The sequence below is a fragment of the Archocentrus centrarchus genome, chromosome 23 (assembly GCF_007364275.1).
Source record: "Archocentrus centrarchus isolate MPI-CPG fArcCen1 chromosome 23, fArcCen1, whole genome shotgun sequence".
In the NCBI taxonomy this organism is placed as follows: Eukaryota; Metazoa; Chordata; class Actinopteri; order Cichliformes; family Cichlidae; genus Archocentrus; species Archocentrus centrarchus.
In genome coordinates, this window is record NC_044368.1 from 8,875,259 (window position 1) to 8,891,528 (window position 16,270).

General features: G+C 40.0%; 2 protein-coding genes across 2 annotated transcripts; both read left to right on the plus strand.

The window, feature by feature from the left end:
* The first annotated feature begins 1,288 nt into the window (after positions 1-1,288).
* On the plus strand, positions 1,289-12,466 carry def6c (DEF6 guanine nucleotide exchange factor c). Its single transcript, XM_030720148.1, has 12 exons — positions 1,289-1,779; positions 2,903-3,043; positions 5,048-5,230; positions 5,780-6,010; positions 6,105-6,251; positions 6,352-6,460; positions 8,016-8,245; positions 8,904-9,011; positions 9,264-9,430; positions 9,558-9,756; positions 9,856-9,946; positions 11,448-12,466. The coding sequence occupies exons 1-12, from the start codon at positions 1,684-1,686 to the stop codon at positions 11,648-11,650; spliced, it is 1,905 nt and encodes a 634-aa protein (XP_030576008.1). The 5' UTR covers positions 1,289-1,683; the 3' UTR covers positions 11,651-12,466.
* A 683-nt stretch (positions 12,467-13,149) lies between these two features.
* Positions 13,150-15,971, plus strand: mcat (malonyl CoA:ACP acyltransferase (mitochondrial)). The gene is made up of 5 exons (XM_030720364.1): positions 13,150-13,774; positions 14,402-14,489; positions 14,587-14,804; positions 14,948-15,085; positions 15,556-15,971. The coding sequence occupies exons 1-5, from the start codon at positions 13,331-13,333 to the stop codon at positions 15,826-15,828; spliced, it is 1,161 nt and encodes a 386-aa protein (XP_030576224.1). The 5' UTR covers positions 13,150-13,330; the 3' UTR covers positions 15,829-15,971.
* Positions 15,972-16,270: the final 299 nt, after the last annotated feature.

Below are 16,270 nucleotides of genomic sequence, written 5' to 3' on the forward strand. Positions count from 1 at the left end.
CAAGCAAGCATGACCTACACTGTAATCTATATCAATAATAAACAAAGAAAATATTTGCATCAATAAGAGATATAATATTGATTGCCAAGGTCTGTTGCTCTTGATTATATTAAATTGATAAAATCTTGTAATGCAGTATTCATGTCTAATAAACATCTGGTGAAGCACTTTGGGGTTCTAATGTGTTTTTCTCTTTAATGGAGATTAATAGCCGTCATCTTTCATGTGGTACCTCATGCTTGCATTTTAAAGAGCTATAGAAGCAGCTCGATATCTTTTTTTCATTAGAAAGGCCATTCTGGACGTGTGCCAAAGTGGTAAATTCTCATTTCACCGGGACTTCTGGCCTGGTAATTCTGAATTATGGCTAACTGAGTGACATCTCATTTCTGCCATGCACCTGAGACGATAGTGATTAGATCTGTCCTTGAAGGGAGACAACAGTTAGGCTGCAGCATATGCACCGATGAGGGCAACGACACACAGCAGCCTGAGCCAGCATTGATTGGTTCATAGAGCACAAAAATATGATAGAACCGGAAAATTTAAATGCTGCTTTCATGTTACCCCCAAATTTACCTTAAAACCAGCATATATGGCTAGTAGATAGTAGAGAGAGTTTAGACTGACCTCTGAACAATGACAACCATTTTCATGTCCTAATTATGCTATTGATTAGCCTACATTGTGCTCTAATAAGGTTTCTGTCTGATTAGGCTGTGCTTGTTTTATCCTATTTTGCCTGAGGTTAGGCCACGCCCCCACCTCCAGTTTCATCACAGGAAAGATGAGCTTTGAGGGAGATTTAAACACCTGAATTCAGACAAACCACCAACTTTTCATGCTCTGTTTCCAGCCCACTTGGATTGGATTAAAGGTCTGAAATCAGGCCTATTATTCATTACTTGCACTGCATGAAATCAAACGCTCACCAGGCACAAAATAGATATCTAAGTTATGGTCTCAGCTCTGCATAGCACAAAAACACAGTAGGAACAGTGGAAAAATAAACAACATTAATAAAATAAGTGAGCTAAATATTAGAACCTTTCTACTAATAATTATAAGCTTGAGTGCTTCGGTTTCGCAGGCTGTTGCTACAGGCTGTATATTGTGGCATCTCTAAACTTTTAAGTTTTTTAACCTGCTCAAATAAAGATGGGCTTAGGCTCTATATCCAGATGGTTGCGTCCTTTTGCGAGTCTCCTGAATCTGATAGCAACCCTCCTGTTTGGATTTGGCTTTTGGCTGGCGGCGCTTTGAGGAATTTAGAAACCCACCCTCTCTGGAGAAATAACTTTGATCCAGTTCTGTAAATACGATCTAGTCGTCTAAGTTTGCCGTGTAAATGTATTCATACTGTTGAGATCCACGTCGTTGGAGGGTTTAGGCAGTAAAGAAATAAAATGTGTCTCTTTTTCTTCACTAGTTTAAATCGTTTGGTTGAATTATGAGAGGTGAGGCGTGCAGGAACGTGTGGAACTCCAGGTTTTGTCTCGACGCTCTTTAAGTCAGCCCCGCATCTGCTTACTTTTGGCCCTTTGTAGTTTGCACCGCTGTCTGTGCTCTGCTCCACATTTTACTTGGCAGTTCTCGCCACACGGACGCTCACCCGTCGCTGCGTAAAGCCGCTGCGCACCGCTTCGGAAATGTAGTTTTGCGCTACCCCGCCGGTCTCCAAAAATGGACCTAAAATCCGAACTCCTCAAGTCCATTTGGTACGCTTTCACGTCGCTGGACGTGGAAAAGTGCGGCAAAGTTTCCAAATCGCAGTTAAAGGTAAGGAAAATTTTAATGTGAGACGTTTTAAGATCAGGAAACTCAGACCAAGGGGCGTCCACTGGAGAGCACAGAGGCTCACTCAACCAAACGCTTTATTCGTCGCAGTTTTGCTTTTTATATTACTTTGTGTCTGAAGTCAGAATCCACCGCTATTGATCTGTACGTATGGTGGTATATTGTGTAACATTGCGTGAATTCGTGTTGTAATCAGAGGAACATTAAACACACAAACATATTAAAAGCTCGTACACAAATCCAGATATTTTCACACTGTCAGACGTGTAACTTGCTCGCACTGGAGCTGAAATGTGAGTTGGAGTTCAAAGTCCAATCTTATCCTGTGGCCTTGACACCACACAAAACTGTCAGGATTTCTAAATAAAAGACAGACATCGTGTTTTGCGTTCTTTTCCCCTCAGTAGATTTGATTTTATCTGAGACTTTGGTTTCCCTCCACACCCTGCATGCATACCGGACTGACCCCTGTTTGGTGAGAAGAATCCAGGGAAAGAGAAGAAAGCTGTCCTGACACGTTTAGTCACCGATGACTGGCTGCCTCTGCTTGTGTGCATTGGTTTGTGGATATATGAAGAAACAGGGAGTGTGCAGGAGTCAAACCGAGGCTGTGTGCTGAATTTTATACATGCAAAGTGACACAATATTTCTTAAGTTTAATGGACTTTTGTAGGTAGTTTATTTGCCTTCGTGGCCTCTGGTATATTTTATGTTATATTGTTTCTTATATTCCTTAGTGCATTTGTTTCTTCCTAGTTCGTTCTTGGTTTGATTTTTTTATTGTTTCATGTGTTCTCCTTATGTATTCTTAAGTTCCCAGTGGCTTTTGAGTTTAGTCCTCCCGGTGTTTTTCCGTTTGTCTTCCTCCCTATTGTGTAGAGTCTCTTTTGTCAGGGGTCAAGTTTGCGTTCTCCCTATAGTAGTGTTTCCTAGAGTGAATTAGTGTTTTGTTGTATATTCTCGAGGGCTCCGTTTTCTTTTATTAAATTTTCCTATGCTTTGTGCCGCCAGCTTGAGTGATAAGTGATACCTGTTTGCCTACGCGTCCTGCTTTTGGGTCCTCTCTTCATGACACATTTACTGTATCCCTGTATTTCTTCCTCAGGTGCTCTCTCACAACTTGTACACAGTGCTGAACATTCCACATGATCCAGTTGCTCTGGAGGAGCATTTCCAGGATGATGATGATGGTCCAGTGTCTAATCATGGCTACATGCCCTATCTCAGCAGATATATACTGGATAAGGTAAAAAAAAAAAAAAAAAAGTTTTTCTTCAGCTGCATTTATACTTGTGTTTGTGTTGTAAATTAGTGGCAGGAAAAAACATTTGCACCGCATAAAGTAATCGTCTAATCAGTCTAATCATGTGTTTTACCACACACACGGCGCGTAATGTAGCCTGTCTATGGTCTCACGTTAAGAGCAGATCGCATGCAGGACATGAATAACTTAGGAGATGTTTTATATACCAGTTTTGTGTCCATGTCCAAGATATTAAACATCTCATTCTTTTGTACTGTAGAATTTTTTAAACTCTTACAAACACATCAATTAGCTCTACCTTTGCCCTTTATTACCGTGATTATTAACTTGTGGCACTGACGTCTATGTTTACACTGTTCTGCAGCTGATTGTGCAGTAATGTGTGTTAAGATGACAGATGATAGACATTCCTATTTTTAATATAGTATTTATTCAGTTTTGAGTGACATTTGCAAAAAGCTACAGTGCCCAGCTAACTAAAAAAAATCATTTTGACTTATTTTTTCCTAAATTAAAGTCTTCATTTTGGGAACCACTTGGTCCAATTGGTTTTGGACGTATCAGGGGATCTGGAAAATGAAAATCTTGTGTTCCTCATTCAGCCTTTAAGATAAACTTTGGAGGCCATTTGAGTACAGTGAACTCACTGACATGTTGAAGAAACCAGTTGGAGACAATTTGAGCTTTGTGATGTGGTGCATTAATCTGTTGGAAGCAGCCATCAGAAAATGGGTAGACTGGTCATAAAGGGATGGACATGGTCAGCAACAATTACTCTGGTAGCCTGTGGTGTTTAAATGATGCTTAGTCGTTACTAAGGAGCCCAAACTGTGCCATAAAAGTTTTGGTGAGCCTCTGTGAATTGTAGCCTCAGTTTCCTGTTCTTAGCAGACAGGAGTGTTTGCTTCTTCTGCTGTAGCCCATCTGCTTCAGTGTTTGGCTGTGTCATATGTTCAGAGATGCTCTTCTGTATACCTTAGTTGTAATGAGTAGTTATTTCAGTCATTGTTGACTTTCTATTGGCTTGAAGCACTCCGCGCTTCTCATCAACAGGGGTTTCTTTTGCTGCTCACTGGATAGTTTCCCTTCTTTTGGCCATTCTCTATAAACCCTAAAGATGGTTGTGTAGGAAAATCCCAGTAAATAAGCAGTTTCTGAAAAACTCAGACCAACAACCATGCCACATTCAGAGTCACTTGGATCACCTTTCTTTCCAATTCTGATGCTCAATTTGTGCTTTGGCAGGTTATCTTGACCATGTCTACACACCTAAATGCATTGATCTACTGCCATGTGACTGGCCGATTAAACATTTGCAGCTGAACATGTGTACCTGATAAAATGGGCCGTTAGTGTATACAACTTGTACCTTCCTAGCACCACAGCAGCTGTGTGTCACATTGACACTGGAATTTCCATGTACTCAGTTGGTGATGCAGGAGATGTAGAGATATTTTTATGTTTGGTGCTAATGATGCTAAATCCTTTTTACACTGCTGGAGTTGCAGCTACTGGAACACAGATAAGAAAATTGTGTTTCCAGACTGATGAGTCACATTTGTAATCGTGTTTGTGATTAGCATGAATTTACAAGATTAACGACCTTCTGCAACACTCTCTAGTCTTATTTGCAGCAGTGTTGCATTTTACTGTTATATTGTTTCTATAATCTTTAAAGATGTTTATGACCTGTTTATTCTGACTGGAGTACGCAGTCCTCAGCTGAGCCGCCTTTTATGTAAGTGCGCACAGAGTCAGAAGCAGAAAGCGTGAGTTAACAGAGAAAGTTGATAACCACCGTCATGTTACCCGTCATCTCTGACTGGGATTTTAGGGTTTTTTTTTCAAGCCAGCTAACACAAAGCCAGGTAGTGCTGAACTTCCTTCACAGTATACCCCTCAGGAAAGAAATAATCTCCTGTAAAACTGTTCAACAAAGTGTAGTTTTAGTTTCAGTTTTGAGCATTTCCAGTTCTGCACTTCCAGGTCAAAGAGGGAATGTTTGATAAGGAGAAATTTGATGACCTGTGCTGGACGATGACCAAGAAGAAGAACTTCAGAGGGGTGCCACAGGGGAGACTGCTATCAGAGAGAGACTGCTTCAAGCTCTTCTGTTTATTCAACCTCCTGTCAGAGGACCGATACCCACTGGTGATGATACCAGAGGAGGTAAAAGTTCACATCCATAATAATAATATTTAATGTAATTTGTACACTGTAAGCACAAAGAATTATACATTGTACAGCAAGCTAAACAGCTCACATTTTAATTAAAAGAAATAAGGGTCAATAAAAAAAATCTTCCTTTATGTTTCTTAGACACATAAAAAGAGTTAGAGGAACAAACACCAGCAACATCTGAAGGTTTTAGGCACTGCTATCCCCAAATCCCAAAAAAGAAATATGATACTTGTGTCCTGACAGTGTTAGGACGATTTCAAGATTTTCACAGGAGGAAAATGCAAGTGCAAGTAAGTTAGTTAATGAGGCTTTTCCTTCCTGCACTTCCTCCATAATGTTTTTGGTTTCCTGTCGACAGAGATAAAAATAAACGGCTTCTGTAGAAGCCGTGCAGTAATTGAAGCGATATTAAGATACTACAGCATACAATCTGTGTTAAGTCAATGTTAGCAAAACGGTCTGCGTGGAGCATCAGATTTACTATTAAAATTTGCGTTTTGTGATGTGTAAACTGTTCAAATATTTGAATGGTTTTAGGTGGAGTATCTCCTCAAGAAAATCTCCACTGCGATGAGTCAGGAGTGGGATGGGAATCCCATGGACGACTTGCTATCCCAGGATGCTACAGTGTGGGAAGAGGGAATGTCTGTGTGGACCTTCCTGGAAGACATGGGTACAGGCCGGCTGCTGAGGGTCACCAGTGCTGAGGCCTTCAGTCTGGCTTTAAATGAGGTGTTTCTGGAGATGTATCACAGTGTTCTCAAGAGAGTGAGTTATGCTGTTATTATGTCACTGGAGCCAATTTGCCTGCTCTCGACATTTTTGTCTTTCTTTGTTCTTCAATTGATCCCTTGTTTTGCAGGGTTACATGTGGAAAAAGGGTCATGTGCGTAGGAACTGGACTGAGCGCTGGTTTGTGCTGAAGCCGTCCTCCATGGCTTACTACGTCAGTGAGGACTTAAAAGACAAAAGAGGGGAGATCCAGCTGGATCACAACTGTGTTGTAGAGGTTGGTGAGGAAAACTCAGCATGCTTAACCCTTTACCTACTAATACTGTGACCTACACATATTTTCCTTTGTGTTTGTCTGCCTCCTCTTTCTGTTTCAGTCTATTCCAGACAGGGAGGGGAAACGCTGCCTGTTCTGTGTGAAAACCCACAGTAAAACCTATGAGATGAGCGCTCCTGACCAGAAACAAAAGGTGGAGTGGACTCAAGGTGTGTTGATGTGTATGAGCAGAATCACAAAGTCGCAAATCAGCTCCACAGACTTATAATGTGTGTGATTGTTGGTGTACTGTGCTGAAATGTACTGAAGCTGACTTGACGTAGCGCGTATGAAGAATTCTGGCATCTTACTGGAATATTGAGGTCACTTGTCAGACAGTTTGTGTTTCTTTAGATGCTGATTATTTTTATTTCTTTTGCCCGTAATTAAGAAAACACTCTTTAGTCAGCTATAAAAGCAAACCAGAATTACTGCGTAGATAACTAGTAAGTTAAGAGGTGACCAGATCTATAAATAATGAAATACAGTTTTGGACAAAGGCACAGATCAGTTTTGCAGCATTTGGCAGAATATGAGCAGAGAGTATAGCCCTGTACACTTCACAGTTCCTCCTGCTATTTCTATCAGCAGTCACATTGTCAGTATGCATTAGTGACCTGGTTATTATATCTGCTTCATTTGTCATGAAACAACAAGGGAACGGGACTCACTTGGCCATGAAACTGCTTGTCAGTCAATTGTTTGATTACTTTGAAAATGGAGGACCATGTATAAAAATGACTGTAAAACAGTGAAGTCTGCACTTCAATCACATCTTGATTGTTTTATTTAAAATCCACTGTGGTGTGTACAGAGGCAAAACTACACAAATTGTGCCTTTGTCCCAACAAATTATGAAACTGCTGCCAGGCACAATAAACCTTAGCTGATTAGCTGATTTGAATGTTGTCCGTCTCACTAACGTGTCACTCTCCAAACACTGAATCACAGAGATAACACATAAGTCCACATAGATTTGAACCCGTCCAAGATAATTTGTAGATACATCTGTGGTATGAATTTGAACATCCTACCTCACATCGTTCTCGAGTTATCACGTTCACAAGATTTTCAGAAAAACTTGACCTCTGACCTTGTTCCAATTATGACAAAAATCTAATTAGGTGATCTCAGGGTCGCTGGCCATGTTTCATGCAAATTTGGTATGAATCAGACTGATAGTTTTGCTGTAATATTGTTAACAGACAGACATACTGAAAACAGTACCCCGTCCACCCTCCGGGGCGGGGTAACGAGCTCTATAAAGGCTGCTGTGAACTGTACCTCAATCACATTAACTTCCATTGGGCCTTAGAAGATGCATTATAGACGTGCTGTCTGTCTACAAATAGAGAAAATCCAGGACTTTTGCTATTCTTGCAAGGAGTTGTAGGTGTCTAGAAAAAAGAATCAATGACTAACAAAAGAACACCTGCTGAAATCTCTAAATCTTTGTTCTTGTACTCACTATGAGAGTAAAAAAACAAACGCAAAACAAAACAAAAAAACTGTAAAAAATGCAGCTCACAATATATTATAGTAAATAAAATCTTTTTTGGTTTTGACTGTTGAACAGATGTTACAAGTAATTTAAGGACATTACTTTGGGCTTTTGGAAGTTGTCAGATAGTATTACTCCTTTTAATTAATCAAGAAAATCATCTACAGAATAATCAGTAATGGAAGTAATGAAGATGATCTTTATGCATTTTTCCCACCATTCAGCCATTCAAACAGCCCTCCGTCTTCAGAGTGAGGGAAAGTCTTCCCTTCACCACGAACTTAAACTGAAGAGACGGATCCAGCGGGAAAACAGTCAGCGGGAACGCAGCCGGAGTGCCCGCAGCAGCTGCAGCAGCCGGGGCAGCCAGTCTGATGACATGACTATCCAAGAGACAGAGAAGGTGGAAAAAGAGAAAAGCAAACAGGATTTAGAGATTGAAAACATCATAAAAGTAAGTGAGTGCTAAAAGAACCATTCATTAATTTTAATATTTGTGTAATTACATCATTTGCCACAAATCTATTTTAACTCATTATTTGCCACAAATCTATTTTAACTCATTCAAATTGGCACTGAGGGTTTGCCATAGTGAGATGCATGCTTCAGTTTGTCCATTTAAAAAGTATCTTTTTACACTTTATTAGGTACATCCATGCAGCTGCTCATTAATGCAAATATCTCTTCAGTCACATGGCAGCAACTCAGTGTAGTTATTGTGTAATTTTTCTATTACTCTATTCTGTTACTGTTTGTCAGTAAGTTGTACAACCACACACAATGTCAATGTCATTTTGTGCCATTGTATGTGTTTCTACTGCGTGGTTATCGTTTACCAGTTTGTTCAGTGTTTCATTTTGAATCCTGCTAAGAGATTTCATTCAGTAACTAATAACCTTTTTTTTAATTGCAATTAAACTGAACGTGCTGAACCTGAATACAGATTTATTTTAAAATATATGTGATTAAAACTAAAAGTCAGGCAGGTTTAGAGGTTTTTGCATGTTAAGTCTTCGTGTACTCTATTTGAAGGTAAATACAAAGAAGTGCCGCCTGGAGGCCAGAGGTGAAAACACCAACCGAATAATTGCTCCTCCATCTGTGTTTCACAGCATGCACGGGAACTGGAAACTCGCCGAAGGGAGGCAGAGGAGAGAGAGAGGAGGAAACAGAGGGAGGTGCAGATGGAACTGGAAAGACAGCTGAAAGAGGCTGAGATGGTAAGAAAAAGTTTGCCAGATGACAACATTTATGCACAGTTCTTCTGAAATACGATTTAGAGTCCACCTCATTGACTATGATCTTTGAGAACTGCAGAAAACACTGATTATCATTATACAATTCATGCCTAATCTTTAGTGATTTGGAGAAATGGTTATGAGATTCCTGGAAAAGGTGATTCAGGAATAGGTCAGTTTATTCCGCTCTGTTGGTGCATCTCGTTGTGTGCCTGTGGGTGTGTGTGTGCACAGATGAAAGACAGCATGCAGGCTGAGATGCAGGAGAAGGCAAAGGAGGCTGAGCAACAGAAGAAGAGGATCAAAGAGTTGGAGCTGACACAGCAGCAACTGGAAGCTGCTCTTAACATGGAGATCCAGGCTCGGCTAGAGGAGGAGAGGGCCAGACTGGAGCTGGAGAGGTAACAACGGTTTTATAACTCCTTTTATTGCTGTGCTTTTTAATATTTTGATGGACGTCTCAGATAAAGATGCCTCTGGAAAGTATTGACATGTTCAGTTGCTTCTTTCCTTTCTTCCCTCCTCCAGGTTGCTGGAGGCTGAAGATGAGAAGAGGAAGCAGTTCCAGCTCCTTCAGGAGCAGCAGCGGGCCCTGCAAAACCTCAGCCCCATACAGGAGCTCTCAGACAGCAGTCCCGATGATGATACCCCCTCAGCCCTCCACTCTGCCTCTCAGGAGCTTCAGGATCTGCAGGCATCTCGCCAAAGAAGCCACCAGCACCTGGAGGTGAGACATTTTGTTTTGACTACCTTTCTGAGCAGCATGCTATTTAATGCTCTTCCAGAATGACACTGACAAACACTCCTGTATGGTTTCTGTTTCCAGGAGGTTCAGGAGAAGCTGAGGAATGCCAGTCAACATGTACGGCACTGGAACGTCCAGCTGAACCGACTGATGACACCCATTACTCCTGCAGGTGCTGCATCCTCTTTGCCTGGTTTGTTTGAGGCAATAGGCTGTATATAAAATATGGTAGTACCAGTCAAAATCCTCAAGTTTGGCCATGTTGGATTTTTTTGAAGCCAAAAGTAACTACATTTGGACTGCTAAGACTAGCTATCTTGGTGAGCAAGCCAACCCCAATACCCACCTCTAAGAGATTATATATAAATAAAATAATACTAGAATTTCACTCAATGAAAAATCTGCAGCACAGACTTTTTGGGCAGACTTTAGTACAGTTAATAGCAGAACAGGCCAGATAATTTGTCAGATAATTAAATTAAAATGCTCAAAAGGCACCAAACCCCCAAACATGTCAAAAGATATTGTTTGATTTGAATTAATTAATTAAACATGTCACAAGGAGAAAAGCTGAAGAGATCAATAAAGTTTTTGGGGCAGGCTGTAAACATTTTGGCATGGAAGTTGAGGCTTTTTAACTGTAAACACCACACAAAATGGACATATCTACTGTGACATTGTTAAAGTCCAGTTGTGAAATCTGGAGTTGAGTATTTTCACAGCCACCGTCTTGGTGTTTTGAAATTAGATCTGGTGAGTGAAGTGCATGACTGTTAAACTACACGCTCACAGGTCCTTAGCCAGTGAGCATACCCTGAATCATCCTCCCTCCTTCTCACATTTAGAATGACCAAAATTTACTAGATGAACAATTTATTATGCCACATATGCCAGTCTGTTATTGAATATAGCCCAAAATAAATGACTGAGCCCTTAAACTTCTCAGAAAAGTGTTCACCTTATTCCAGGTAGAAGATTTTTTTCCAATAGACTTCTATAGGACTCAAAGTCTTTTTGTGACCAGATCTATCCCCCCCTGGTGGCCTGTAAAAAAAATGCAGTTTTTAGCCTTTCATGTTGGCTTCTTTTTTCAGTACTAGAAGCTGGTGTTCATTAAAAAATTACCCAAGAGGAAATGTTTAATACAAAATTAGATTTTAAGGGCTTGGGTTAATCTTATTGTCAGCAAATATCCTCTCTAATGGAAAAAAAGAGGAAGCTGGCAGTGGCAGTGGTGGTAACTTCTGACTTTGTGAATCATATTAAAAAAAACAATTAACACAAAATGGAAAAAGTAAATTTTAAGAGAGAGTTTTACTGGTCAGCACTTCAGCAGCCTGATTTCTCATCTGTATGAGGTTCAAATAACTACTTCATAAGATTTCTTATTAGCAAATAAGAATACCATTTAAATTTGAAATGTGCATATTTTCTGTGAAAATATCAGTTATTAATTATAAAGAAACTACATACTAATTACTTTAATCTACAGAATAAGCTTCTATCTGTAATAGTTAGACTTTAGCAGTCATTGTAAAAAGCTTCTGAATAGTCTTTTGATTTTAAAAAGAGAAATGTTGTACAATCTTTGAGCGAACGCTTAGATTCCAGTTTTCCCCAAAGTGCACATAAGCATACCAAATAAGATGATGTTTTGCAATTTTTCTTTGTAGAGCGTTTGGAAAGCCGCCTGTTATCAAAACCTACGTGCCCCAGAAAGGAGGGAGCGCTGGCCAGCAATGAGTTCATCACTAAGTTTAAGATAAGAGCCGCTCAGGACAGAGACGATAACGAGAGCCTGGAGCTTCAGCTGGAGGCGGCCAACCTGTCCGATGAATCATACGAGTCACAGAGAGAAGCCAACGGACAAATGTGATCGCGGACATTTTAAAAAGCATAGAAATTCTTCTTTTGAGTAACACTGAAGATTGAGAGTTAAGGGAAAAATGTTTTGTAATGAATTTATATTTGATTTGCACACTAAGAGAGTGATGACAATGAGCACAGTGTGATTCAAGATTTAATGAAAACACATCCGACTAAGACCAACTGAGATTTACAGTTTTGTACAATAAAGTTTATTAATGAGTAATAAAGCAAATTTGTGATCTTTGTTGTTTTCCTTAGTATCCATTTGAATTTTGCTACAACATGAATTAAAACCAATCAGGAGTCAGAATTTATTTTTAGTTAAGATGAAACTCTCTTCTAGCTCTGCTCTCTCTTTTTGTGTATTTTTTTAATCTACCCCCAAATTATACGATTTTATATAGTAAAAAGTATACTTTAACTTAGCAAATTTTTTTTGGATTGTTTTCAGTTCACTTTGGGGATTACAGCATTTTTTTTAATGTAACATATTTCGCAGTAAATTATTTTGGAGTAAATTAATAGGTCATTGTGACAGCCAGTGTTCACTTATCAAAGATATATTTGTATATACTCGATGTTTATTGGGGTCATTTAAAAAATGATTTTTCTGCCAGAGAGTATTTAAAAAAAATCTGTAAAAATGTTTTAGCTATTATATTAACAGAGAACGGATTGTTACATGGATTGAATTTACAGACTATATAGCAATAAATTGAAGGGTGTAACTTTTTATTCACTTTTAACTATAAAAATGTTTCTATACTGTATATTACTGGTGATCTGTATTATTTCTTTGCTTATGATTTTTTAAAACTATGCACTCCATCTGTGAGTAAGAATATGAATAAATTTCCTTTCCAATCTTTTTTAGCTTTTTGCAGTATATATGTAACATTTATTCATTTTGTCATTTATTATTTGCCATTTATTCATTTTTTTAATTTTTATTTAACTGTTTAATTTTTATTTTGCTTTGTATGGCAAGCCCGCGCAACCCTGAACAGGTTAAGCAGAAGAGAATGGATGGATGGATGGACGGACGGATGGTGTGTGTGTGTGTGTGTGTGTGTGTGTGTGTGTGTGTGTGTGTGTGTGTGTGTGTGTGTGTGTGTTTATACTTGTCCAGCTGCCCTAGTGAGGATGGTTGGAGAAAGTGTAAAAGCTGAGAGTTTTGGGCCCGTCTTCAATTTTTTTAGTTTGTGAAAGGACTGAAAATTAAGACTTAGGGTTAAAGTTAGAATTTGATTCCAGTTTGCGTACAGATTAAAGTTATTTTAGATGTTTAAGCTTAGTTTAAAAAGTAAATGCAAATCAGTGAAGCCCCTCAAATGTCTCTGTGTTCTTTAAAGCTATTATTATTTTCATTTTATAGATACAATATCATTTTGGTTTAATGATATTGTTTATTCAAAACAAAGCACAGAAAGGAAAAACATGAAAATTTAAATCATTACATAGTTTGACCTGAGGTGGCGCTGCAGCATGGGAGAGTCTGAAAATCAACCGGAAGTTAACGAGGATAAACTCTACGTATAAACAATATGGCGACTCCCTGTGATCTGTCATGCCGACCAGAGATGAGAGTTGAGTTGAGTCAAAGTTGACTCTTGTTGATTGCAGTTTATCCGGGCGGACTGTACGTCTTATTTAACCCGTGGAAACGTTGTTAGGTGAGGAAAAGCTCATGCTGGCGTCAGTGGCAGTCAGCATGGCAGGAGCCTGCAGAGGGAAGGTCAGGTCGATGGTCTCTCTGAGCAGGACACTGTCCACCAACAAGCCCGGCTCCCCTGCTGGAGCTCACTCTCCTCCGCCTGAAGCCCCCTCTTCTCTTCCGGACAGCCAGCCAGCCGCGGCATCTGAGCGGAGACCCAGAAAAGATCCCAGCGGCTGCTCCGTGCTCCTCTTCCCCGGCCAGGGCAGTCAGTTTGTGGGCATGGGCAAAGGACTTCTGAAATACCCCAACGTTAAAGAAATGTTCACCGTGGCACACAAGATCCTCGGTTACGACCTGTTGTCTCTGTGTCTGGAGGGACCCGAGGAGGAGCTGCAGAAAACGGTTCACTGTCAGCCGGCGGTGTTTGTCACCTCCCTGGCTGCAGTGGAGAGACTCAACCAAGAAAACCCAAAGGTAACTTCCAGATAAATATCTGCCAACACAGTATTTGAACCACCTTTTAGAGGAAGGAGGGCTATAACTGCAGGTTATGTGTTCTCCAGTGTGGCAGTTTCTCTCTTTTGTACCACTGTTTCCTGCATGTTGATCTAGATATCAGTCTTTTCTTTCAAAAAGAAGTGCCTTTGTGGATGAATGAGGCTTGTAGTAAGAAAGCATATTTGAGTCCTCAAATAGTGTAGACAAATGCTGTGTAAGTACCAGTTACCAAAGCTAAAGATGGTCCAAAGAAATATTAGAGTTTGTGATCATCATATTTTAAATTTATACTTTATTTATCTCCACACTGGTGGCTTTCAAAAATATTTATAATTTATTTTGTTTTTTGTTTTTTTTATGCAGCCGTTTGCAACATAACCTACAAAGCAAATGATATTTTTGCATTTGCCAGCAGCAGTGTTTTCTGAGCTCATGCTCTCATGCTTTTTCCTGTGAAATACTCAATCCTGCCTTTTCAGGCCTCTGGACATCCTTCAAATGAAAAAAGTGCAAATTTTAATTTTGTTCTTTGTGTCTGTTTATCTGTATATGATAGAAATGTTGTTAATTACTCATTTACATCTTGTTTCCTTCTGTCCACAGGCCATTGAGACGTGCGTCGCTGCTGCAGGTTTCAGTGTTGGAGAATTTGCTGCTCTTGTCTTTTCTGGTGCCATGAACTTTGCAGAAGGTAAACGTGTATTTTTTTTTTTCTTTTGCATCAGTAAAAAGTGTTTTCTATGTAACTTTGGTTAATGTTCCCTATTTACTTCTTTTGTGTCTTTTAGTGCTGTATGCAGTGAAGGTGCGAGCAGAGGCCATGCAGAAGGCCTCAGAGCTGGTTCCCAGTGGGATGCTGTCAGTCATTGGTAGACCCCAGGCTCAGTATAATTATGCCTGTCTGCAGGCAAAAGAGCACTGCAAGAGTCTCGGGATAGAGAAGCCAGTGTGCTCTGTGGCTAACTACCTGTTTCCAGATGGCAGGGTCATCGCAGGGCACCAGCAGGTAACACCTACATATATTTTTTGCTGCTTTAATATACAGTGAATCTATTGTGCCCTATTTTCTGTCTTCTCTCAGCCATCATTGAAGTTGTCAGAGCTACTCTTATGATTTTTGCTTACTTCAAAGTCTGCTTGTTTTCCCAGGCTCTGGATTTCCTCCAGCAGAACTCCCGGCATCTGCAGTTCATGAGAACCAGACCTCTCCCAGTCAGTGGGGCTTTCCATACTGAGCTGATGGCCTCAGCTACTGAGCCCCTCAGAGAGGTGCTCCGGCAGGTCGAGGTCAGTCAACCACCTTCTCATATAAGGATCTAAATATTCTCTGAAAAATGAAGCCACTTACTTTGTAAAGCCACACCGGCCTTGATGTTTTCATAAGATAACCCACCCACCCAAAACCCACTGTAGCAGCAGTGTGCAAAAAACTGAGTGCATCCTTACTGCTTTCATAGGAATTACAAGGGAAAGTAGCAGCCAGGTGATTAAATGCTAATCAAATGCACTTGGCAAAAGGCAAAACAGCTATTATTTTAAGTTATTACTGCTAAACGTGGTTCTACAAGCTACTGAATCGTGGGGTGTACTTAGTTTTTCAGACACTGCTCCTGCACCTGTGCTTAGTATTTGTTAAATATATATTTGGTGTAATATGCCATGTGTTGTTGTTCATCCAAGGTTGCATTAACCTCAGTTTTGAACCTACTAAGGACCAGATCCATGTGTGACTCACAACTTGTCACCTTCCCATTCAGGTGCGACGTCCCGAGATCAGCGTGTACTCCAACGTGGATGGCAAACGCTACATGAACGAGAGCCACGTGCGCAGACAGCTGGTTAAGCAGCTGGTGTCGCCTGTGAAATGGGAGCAAACTCTTCACGAGATCTACGAGAGGACGCAGGGACAGAATTTCCCCCACACCTACGAAGTCGGACCTGGAAGGCAGCTGGGCGCCACGCTTCAGAAGTGCAACAGGAAGGCTTACAAAACATACAACCATGTAGAAGTCACCACATATGAAGACTGATGATGCAGGGAGCAAAGACCTATCAAGCCTGCAAGCTTCTGTGGTTGCTTCTTGTCTGTATAGAAGTGTGTAATTAAGGATTTTTTTTTTTAAATTAAGGAGGCTGTCACATTTTGTCATTAAAAGTTTATTTGCATGAAAAAGCAGTTTCCAGTCTTAAACAGAAAGTCCAGCTCCCTTCATTGTACACTAAGCAATGCTACATATCTTTTGAAAAAAATTTGGCCTCTTAAACCAGTAAGAAACAAATCTGGATACAAAAGACTGCAGGCCAGCAACAGTCCAATCAAGATGTTTTTTTTGACATGAATCAACATGCCACTGCTACAATAAACTGGCCTACTTCTTAGGCAACACTGTAAAACTGATTTAAACAATTTAGTCTAACAAATTTTACAGTATATTTTTCTATTTCTTTTAATTTACATTGCCAAAGAGGTTG

What these genes read in the sequence shown, in the direction of transcription:
- def6c (XM_030720148.1), top strand. Translation starts at nt 1,684, where the DNA reads ATGGACCTAAAATCCGAACTCCTCAAGTCCATTTGGTACGCTTTCACG. An exon ending in ATCACAGTGTTCTCAAGAGA is followed by an intron (nt 6,011 to 6,104) that starts GTGAGTTATGCT and finishes CTTGTTTTGCAG; the next exon opens with GGTTACATGTGGAAAAAGGG. An exon ending in AAAGGTGGAGTGGACTCAAG is followed by an intron (nt 6,461 to 8,015) that starts GTGTGTTGATGT and finishes CCCACCATTCAG; the next exon opens with CCATTCAAACAGCCCTCCGT.
- mcat (XM_030720364.1), top strand. Translation starts at nt 13,331, where the DNA reads ATGCTGGCGTCAGTGGCAGTCAGCATGGCAGGAGCCTGCAGAGGGAAG. An exon ending in TGCCATGAACTTTGCAGAAG is followed by an intron (nt 14,490 to 14,586) that starts GTAAACGTGTAT and finishes TGTGTCTTTTAG; the next exon opens with TGCTGTATGCAGTGAAGGTG. An exon ending in AGGTGCTCCGGCAGGTCGAG is followed by an intron (nt 15,086 to 15,555) that starts GTCAGTCAACCA and finishes CTTCCCATTCAG; the next exon opens with GTGCGACGTCCCGAGATCAG.